The sequence below is a fragment of the Bradysia coprophila genome, unplaced genomic scaffold (assembly GCF_014529535.1).
Source record: "Bradysia coprophila strain Holo2 unplaced genomic scaffold, BU_Bcop_v1 contig_211, whole genome shotgun sequence".
In the NCBI taxonomy this organism is placed as follows: domain Eukaryota; kingdom Metazoa; phylum Arthropoda; class Insecta; order Diptera; family Sciaridae; genus Bradysia; species Bradysia coprophila.
The window spans coordinates 240721-249590 of NW_023503474.1; the positions used below are offsets into that span (position 1 = coordinate 240721).

At 38.9% G+C, this 8870-nt stretch overlaps 1 protein-coding gene across 1 annotated transcript; it reads left to right on the forward strand.

Moving 5' to 3' along the window:
- The first annotated feature begins 1771 nt into the window (after positions 1-1771).
- Positions 1772-6986, forward strand: LOC119075452 (fatty acyl-CoA reductase wat-like). Its single transcript, XM_037181889.1, has 8 exons — positions 1772-2050; positions 2609-3210; positions 4822-5020; positions 5273-5361; positions 5592-5649; positions 5718-5840; positions 6145-6252; positions 6418-6986. Exons 1-8 carry the CDS (start codon positions 1878-1880, stop codon positions 6704-6706), a joined length of 1641 nt encoding a protein of 546 aa, XP_037037784.1. The 5' UTR covers positions 1772-1877; the 3' UTR covers positions 6707-6986.
- The last annotated feature ends 1884 nt before the right edge of the window (positions 6987-8870 follow it).

Genomic DNA, 8870 nt, shown 5'->3' on the forward strand with positions numbered 1-8870 from the left:
TACGTCACAAGGACCGTTCACTTTCGCGTGACGTATAGATTTGTTCCAAGGTCATTTCGAAATGTCAATTTTCATCCACAGAAGGCAATTTAACCTCAACTTTCAGGTTGACGAAAAATTTACAAAGAAATTTGTTGATGTTTAGGTTATGTTCACCTCTGTGGACGAAATCGTCGTTTTTCGGGTTGTCAAAGTTCGCGTTTACAGTTATTTGGAACAAACCTATCAAATTTTTCATGCTTGTTATGGCGACCGAACGTAAAAAAATGTCAATTTTACTTTCAAGTACTCTCAAGTTTACTTTCGTTCCTCAAAATTGCCATTTTTACTTTCGGTTCCTATAAGAAGCATGAAAATAACTATTTTGTAGCTGCGTTCTTAAGTATACGTCAAATTTTCCAAGGTTGTATATGAAGAGCTTACATCACCATTTTTTCACTGAGACCAAAGCACTGTCAAGCACCGAAGCTGACTTTGACATCTCTCAATTAGAAGGCCAAAAGCACACCTGTTGACTATTTTTTTAAATTTTTTGATAGCCATTGTATGAAAAAGAATAGCCAACTTTGATCGGTTCAGTCCTCTATTTGAGTGATGTCAAAGTAAGCTTCGGTGCTAGACAGTGCGTTGCTGAGACAGTTTCGCGATGAAAACACGGCGGTGCTAACCTTATTTCGGTACGAAATTTCAACTGAGACAAAATATTCAATTTTTAAGAAAATCGAGTTGAATGAATGAATTTCCTTTTATTGATGTCTACTCTCTTCTAGCCGACATTGAATACAAGATCAAAAAGAGTACAAAAAAAGATAAAAAAAAGAGCAACCCAAAAACAAACAAGTAAATCAAAAACAACAGCTATACCGCTAGCCGGCTGGTAGAAAGAACAAAACGAAAAAATAGCAAAAAAGGAATATCACAAATAATAACAAAAATAGCCAAAAATGGCATCGTCTAAATTCAAAAAGTAAAAAATAATCAAAGTTAGCCAGAAATGGCACTGTCTAAACTAAAACGAAAACTTAAGTTTCTTAAAGAAAGAAAACGGAAGTTTAACAGAAAAAAATAACTCAAACAAACTCAATATAACACCTAACAGGTAGCAATTATTGATCTCCGGTCGGACAGTCTTGAAACATCGACAACAACAACAGAAGGAGAAGATGCATTTCAACTGAAAGCACACGCTTTCTAATGCGATAACCTGCTGTACTTTATTTGAATTCAATTAACATGGAAAAACTAACACCGCGCATCCATAATGAACCGTTTAGTCGATTGATTAAATCAATTACGGTGAAACGAAACAAACATTTTCGTTTCATTGACCCCTTTTTGTCATAATTGTTTTGAATGGCAATCACGAGCTTCTTCCATTGGAATGACATCAGCAAGACTGTGCGTAAATGCGTAATTTCATTAATGAGTAATTTTACACACCACTCTGTGTCATCTGTTAACGACAACGATGACAATTCAAGTCAGCAACGAGCTCTGTCTGATGCAGTGTGATCCAATGAACATAAGTTTTATAACAAATGAAACGAAAGATTCTTCACCAAGGCAAACTTGTTGAAGGATGCATAGATCGAAAGAAAAGTAACGGTACAACGGACAGTGTGTTCAACTATATTGGTGAAAGGTTAACGAGAATCAAATCATTTTCTAAAAATAATGTTTGAAAGGAAATGGAATTCAATTTAAATGAACCGAATTTGCATTTAACGTTAGTTCGATTGTCTTTTGTTTTTGAGAACCCGACCATACAACGTAAATTAACACCAAATTCATTATCACCGTATCATTCATGGCAAACGGTTCAACCGAATTGAGTTTTTGAATTTTCGTTTACTGGAACTTTGTACTGTACTCTCGACATGTCGTCCGAATATCCGCCGGTGATATCCGCTCTTGACTTTACGGCCGATTCAATGGTCGATGAGACCATTCCGGACAGTACACCAATGAAAGACTTTTATCGGGACAAGACCATTTTCCTGACGGGTGGTACTGGATTTCTTGGGCAACTTTACGTTGAGAAATTGTTGAGGTAATTGAGAAATTCGGTGAAGTTAATCCTACACCTAGGCCTCAGATGGGCCTGTTGTGCAAGTAATTAGGTGTGAGTTTCGACGGCACTAACTTTCCTTAAATTGGGTTCCCTATCAAGTAACTTGATTCAGAATTAAGCCAAAGAATTGATAACAGATGGCGTAGCTACAGTCTCACAGCACCATCTGTTATATTTCTTCGAAAGGGTTTCGACAAACCAATTTTGTGAATCATTGAGAGTTTTGAAAAGTCTTCACGAGTTCCGCTACTTACGTATTTGCTCAGTACAACTGTAAAGCCATAGCACTGCTTCTAGCATTATCACTCGTACGTCCATTAACGCATTTACTCACACGAAAAAAGCTTGACTCGTGTAGGAAAGTAAAGCAAAGCCCATTACGATATCATCCGCCTCGGAATATTTGCTATGTTAATGCTAGAAGCAGTGCTATGATAAAGCAGACGTATCAAAATCGATCGGAAGAAATTTGGGAACTCTATTCTGGGAGTGTCGGTGTCGGTTGATTTTCCTAATTATTTGGGTCTCGTTTCTCAGGTGCCGTGTAAAACAAATCTACTTACTCGCACGACCGAAAAAGAACAAAACGTCATGGGATCGTGTCCAGGAGATATTTGTCGGGCCGCTGTTCAAGCGCCTCAATTCCATCGACAAGAGCTACATGAAACGGATCTGTTTGATTGAAGGCGATCTGGGCGCATTGAACTTGGGCATGGCCGACAATCAGCGCCAGGAATTGATCGACAATGTGGAAATTGTGTTGCATGCGGCCGCTGATGTCAGATTCGATAAAACGCTGCAACAGTTGTGTTTGAGTAACGTTCGTGGCACGCGCGAAGTAATCACACTGACCAAGGAGATGAAAAATCTGCTGGTGTTTGCGTACATTTCCACAGCTTATTCACACAGTCCGAGGGATGTGATTGAGGAGAAATTCTATCCCGCACCGGTGGATCCGGATCAAATGATTCGAGTGGCTGAGTATTATAGCGAACGGGACTCGGACGTCTTTGAAACGGTGACAACGCGGTTGATTGGGCCCTGGCAAAACACGTACGTATTTACGAAAGCTTTGACTGAAGAACTGGTACGACGGGCATCATTACATGTTCCAACTGTGCTCATCCGACCATCAATCAGTGAGTGCAATTTAATTAAAAATAAAATGTCTGACTATCGGATAGAGAATTCTGGGGAGTTGTTGGATGATTTTGTGCCTAAGGTTCAGTATAATTATCTGCCAGAAACTTTTAATTTCGTTAAGTTTCGTTCAGTTTTTAAACCTAATTCAAGTTTCTCCAGTGAGATGATAATCAGTCAAAAACACTCAAAAGAGTAAAAGTGACGCAAGTCCCTGTGCATTCTTCCAAAACAACTGATATCGCTGGATGTGACGCATTCTGCGCTTGTACGCAAAAACTGTAACAGGAAAAATTTGACCAAAGAAATTCTAGAAACAAAATTTTACCAAAAAAATTTTGCGTCACAAAGTGGCAGATGATTCGGACGTATTAGGACGTATTCTTGCCTATTTTAAAAAATTTCTTAAAAGTACTTTCCTCAACATCTGCCACTTGTGACGCAAAATTTTTTTGGTAAAATTTTGTTTCTAGAATTTCTTTGGTCAAATTTTTCCTGTTACAGTTTTTGCGTACAAACGCAGAATGCGTCACATCCAGCGATATCAGTTGTTTTGGAAGAATGCACAGGGACTTGCGTCACTTATACTCTTTTGAGTGTTTTTAACTGATATCAGTTCTTTTGGAAGAACTAGTAGATTGAAAAATTTGAAAAATGTAAAAAATTTTGAAAAATTTGAAAATTTTTGAAAAATTTAAAAATTTTTGAAAAATTTAAAAAAAATTGAAAAATTTTAAAAAATATAAATTTGGGAAAAAAAATTGAGGCGAGCAGAGCTTACCAAAAGCGAACAAATTTGTTCTACCATACCCATCCACACACACACACACTTAAAGGTGTTCTTATATGGGAACTTCGAGGAGCCCTAGCTCCGAAACGAGGCCAGTTCCCCCCAAATTTTTTTTTCTGGAATGTCTTAGAATGACGACTAGAATCTACTCCCAAAATTTCAACAAAATCTAAAGAAGACTTTAGAAGATAGGAAACACGGACGGACGGACGGACTAACAAAGTAACGTAGGATTTTTTCATTTCGTTTAAAGTACTGAAATTGGCCAAATGTATGGAAATGGGGCTTCTTGGAAGATTTTTTGCGTGGCCAAATTTTAAGCTGCAAGAACGTGTGATAGCTCGTTGAACTCGTACGGACGCCTAGTTTTTTTTAATGGTAATTTGGAGTCATTTGTATTTGAATTGTGGAACTTCAATATTTGCTGTATATATAGTTCTGCAGTCTACGACAAAAAAAATTTTTTGAAATTTTTTCTAGTAATAGGACTTGCGTCACGGGCGCTATGCTAACGCGCGCCCATGATACGACGAAGCGAAGTCCCAGTCGCCATATTATCTCTGAATTTCGGTTTTGTTGTCCGGTCAATTTGTCAGTATACCAAAAGCGTGTTCACGTTTCGCGTCGGAGGTCATCATATTTAAGCTAAACTCAAACTTTCATCCCTTTGTAATGTCCCGCCTAAGATTTGCTCCTATATATTCCGATCAACAAAAGTAATTGCCACATAAGAGTCCTGAGTCCCAACTAATTATCAGCCATTTGTCATCATTTCATTTGACGACATGATCCTAAGATTATCTTCTCACAAAACTCTTAGTCATCGCCACCCATGAGGATCCGATTCCCGCCTGGTGCAATAATACGTACGGTCTGAATGGATTTTTGGTCGCTTGTGGCCTGGGCTTTATCAGAATCATGCACTATTCTAACAAAACGGAAACCAACATCATCTGCGCAGACTTTGTAACGAATGCAACGTTAGCGATCGTATGGAATAAATCAAATGAAATTGAGAGGTGCGTTGAACTACGGACGGATATCCGCAGTGTTAAGACGAAATAACGTATCACATTGTATGTTTGCTTGGAGAGCTTTCGAAAGCTTCTTTTTTGGATTCCATTGGCAAAGTGGAAGATTTCTGTGGAATACTGGAGAAACTGAAAGCTCGTGGAAGCTCTTCAAAAGCCGAGACGCAAATAGGCCACGTTATTTTAGCTTAACACGGCAGCTGATTACCTGGAAATAATGAATGGTTTGATTGGTTTTAGGTTCGAATCGAATGAGCAGACTATGTCCGACGACGAGATCTCTGGAACCGTGTACAATGTTACAGCAAAAAATGACCATTTAACATACTGTCAGTATAATGACCATTTTTTCGTATTATTTCCCTTTGAAGCGACGTGGCGGGCAGCACTGAGAAGTGTGCATATAAATTTTCCTCAGTGCTGCCAGCCAAGTCCCATGAATTAACAGTGTTGACATCGCGAAATGACATAAATTGCTGTAGGGGCACTGATTACACCAAAAGAAATGTAATCAGCGCCACCTGTATTGTTGAAATCGCTGGTTCTCGTTCCATTTCAGGCCAAATCAACCAGATCATGAGCGAGATGTTTGAAGAATATCCGTCTTGTAATGCATTGTAATGGAATTTGACGTTCAGATGCGATAATTGTTGATGCTAAAATGGTTCTTTCTGACCAATTTCAGATGGTTACATCGACCGAACAACACAAATTGCGCATTTATGTACGCTTGGTTGGCGATTCTTTATCATGCCATTCCAGCTTTCATTTTTGATATTTACTTAAAGATGACCAACAATAAGTTCAGGTACGGGTTGTCATGAGATTGAGTTATTGCACTTGGGACGAACCACCGAAAATATAGTGTAGGGACTGTCCATGAAAGACGTCCAGACTCAGAGGATGGGGAATGAGTTTGACAAAACCGGGCAAACAATGTTAAAAGTATTGGAAAAACGTGGACGTAGGGGATGGGTTCAAAAATTACGGAAGTCTTTTATGGACAGGCTCTTAGGGAAGCAGATTTGTTGCCGATTTATGATGCTCAATTTTGTCATCAATCGAGTTTGAATCTATGGGGTTTTTCTGTACAAAGTTGTTTACATTCACAGACTAATGCCCAACTACCGGAAAGTAGAACTGTTCCAGTTGCACACGACGTATTTTATGAAAAAAACGTGGACATTCGAAACTGAGAATTTGAGAAAGATCATTGCGAGGTAATTTCTATTTGTAATACTTGGCATGACTACTGGTAGTGATGAGGAGCTTTGCGTGACTGCGTCTCTAGCAAAATGTCGATTCTCGCTACTTTTGATATTTATGTACTGTGGGTGGAGCCTCTGCAGAGACTCAATGTAAACCGTTAAAATCTTTTCTTCCAGAATGTCACGCCACGACCAAGAATTTTTCCCATGCGATGTAAATCGCTACGATTTCAGGGAGTTCAGCTACAAATATTTGTGGGGCCTGCGCACGTACATAGCTAAAGAACCGATCGACAATATTGATGCTGCTAGACGGAAACTGCTCAAAATGAAAATTGCGCACTATTTCGTGTTGGTGATCTACTACATCTTTGTGGCTGTGTTTTACTACTTCTTTTTCCAAACGATCGGCCTGAACAGTTATATGCGAAATGTTTACCGATCTCATTTCGCGAATGCAGTTTAATCTCGCGTTCGTTTCGATAAATTTATTTAACAATTCAATCGACCAAACGTAATGCTGCTTGCACCATAACTATTTTTTATCGAACATTTTTCGTGCTTAAATTAACTGCCATACACAGCGCTTCTGTACTTACATGCACTTTGGGCCCGAGCATCGTGTATTAGTATATGGAGGTTCTTTACTTCAGATCTCTACCTCTTTACCACTTACTTTGTTTTAACGTTAAATCCGCATTCGCATTACCTTATGATAAGAACAATTAAAATAATTTATTGGAAAATTTCAGTTATTTCATTTTAAATATCTTCGGGCTAGGCTAGCGTGTGAGAAAACTCCGATCTGGGAGCTTTTAAACTTTCAACATTGCCCGAGATCGCACTTGATTCACCAATATGTTTGTTCCAAATAACTAAACCCGAATTTTGACAGCACGAAGGACGACGATTTCATCCACAGAGATGAACATAACCCAAACGTCAACCAAATTCTTTGTAAATTTTTCGTTAAAATTACATTCAACCTGAAGTTAAGGTTAAGTTGCCTTATGTGGATGAAATTTGACATTTAGAAATGACCTTGGAACCAACCCATCACCATACTATTTTTGAAAACATAAGCAAAGTGACAGTTGAAGTGACAAAATAGTACATTTCGTACCTAGGACTAAGTCTTTTTTAGCGTGTGAGAAGTTTCCAGACAGAGCCGAAGGCGAGGTCTGGAATCGAATACGCTAAAAAAGACTTTTAGTCCATGGTACGAATAGTATTTTTCATATCGGGTCCTAGGTATGAAATAGTACATTGCTGTCTCGTTGGGACATTTTTTGTTGAGGCGTGTGTTGAGGTTGTATTTCGAGGCGGGGAATATATCCCACACGTCGAAACAAAAAATTTCCCAGCGTGACAGTATTTTGTTGTCTTGCGGCCATATATTGCGAAAAATTGGTTTTTGTTTACAAGGTTTCGTTTTGTGGCCGCAAGACAACAAAGTGCTGCATTCCACAAATTTATGCATTCCACATTTGAGCGAACAGTGGATGCATTAGCTCTTACCACCCGCTGCATTGATATGTAGTAAATCGCCTGAGCTGTACAGTTCCATATAGAATTGTTCATTTCCTCTATAAAAGCCATCTCTCATGTTTAAGTAACGAATGTTGTTAAAATTGTCTCGTCTGCCGTAGATTCGTTCCACAATTGCAGTTGTAGCTGAATTGGTTCTCGGTAAAATGGCCAAGAGAAGGATTCTGGTATTGAACAATCGTCACAACAGCTCATCCACTATTGCCTCAACACCACGAACGGTGTCGGCCTCATTGTACCATCCAACATTGTTGGTGCCTAAGACGGGATTAATATGTTATCGCAATGAAAAAGGAAAATAATGTACGTTGACGGTGTGTACCAATCATGAGTACCACAATTCGCCGAGATATGTTCGATATGTTGTCCACTTCACCATTTTGAATACGCCACAGAACGTGCTGTGTGGCATCAGCAGCAATTCCGTAATTTGTTGCGCCAAGAGGTGCGAAATCTCTGTTCCAGATTTGCAAGTCAAAGCCTTCGACAATAGAGACACCATTAATAAGACGTTGATGTTCGATCCAGGGTAAAAGGAATTCGATACATTAGCCTGGAAACGGTCTATCCAATTCCAGGGCATCCATGGCTGTTGTGACAATGGCAAATGGTGTCGCGACAATCGAACTGCAAGTAGACAAAGGTTTATTAACGTCGTCATGATCGATTTAAGCACAAATTGTAACTGATGAACTCTACAGCTTGTCTTTGTCTTTCTAATGCGATAGGTGGCCGAGGCGAGGGCCTAGGTTAAAAATAGATCTGATTCGCTAATCACAACGGTCACTTTAATCAGTTCATATCATTTCGTAAGATTTCAAGCAATTGAGATTATTGTACGGATCATCAAAGAAGTTAAGTTTATTTCTAGACTTCGACTTGAATCAGTCATCGATGCTTAAGTCAAATTAAAGAGTTTAGGCAATTTTATAAGTTATAAAGGTAAAGGTGGTTATAAGTCATAAGTTATCAGTCGACAACTTGTACAGTAAAAATTGTGAGTTCATAAGTCAAAAGTAAACAGTCTCAAAAGCTCAGGGGAGAACCCCAAAAAACACCTTCCAAAATCTTGAGATTCCACC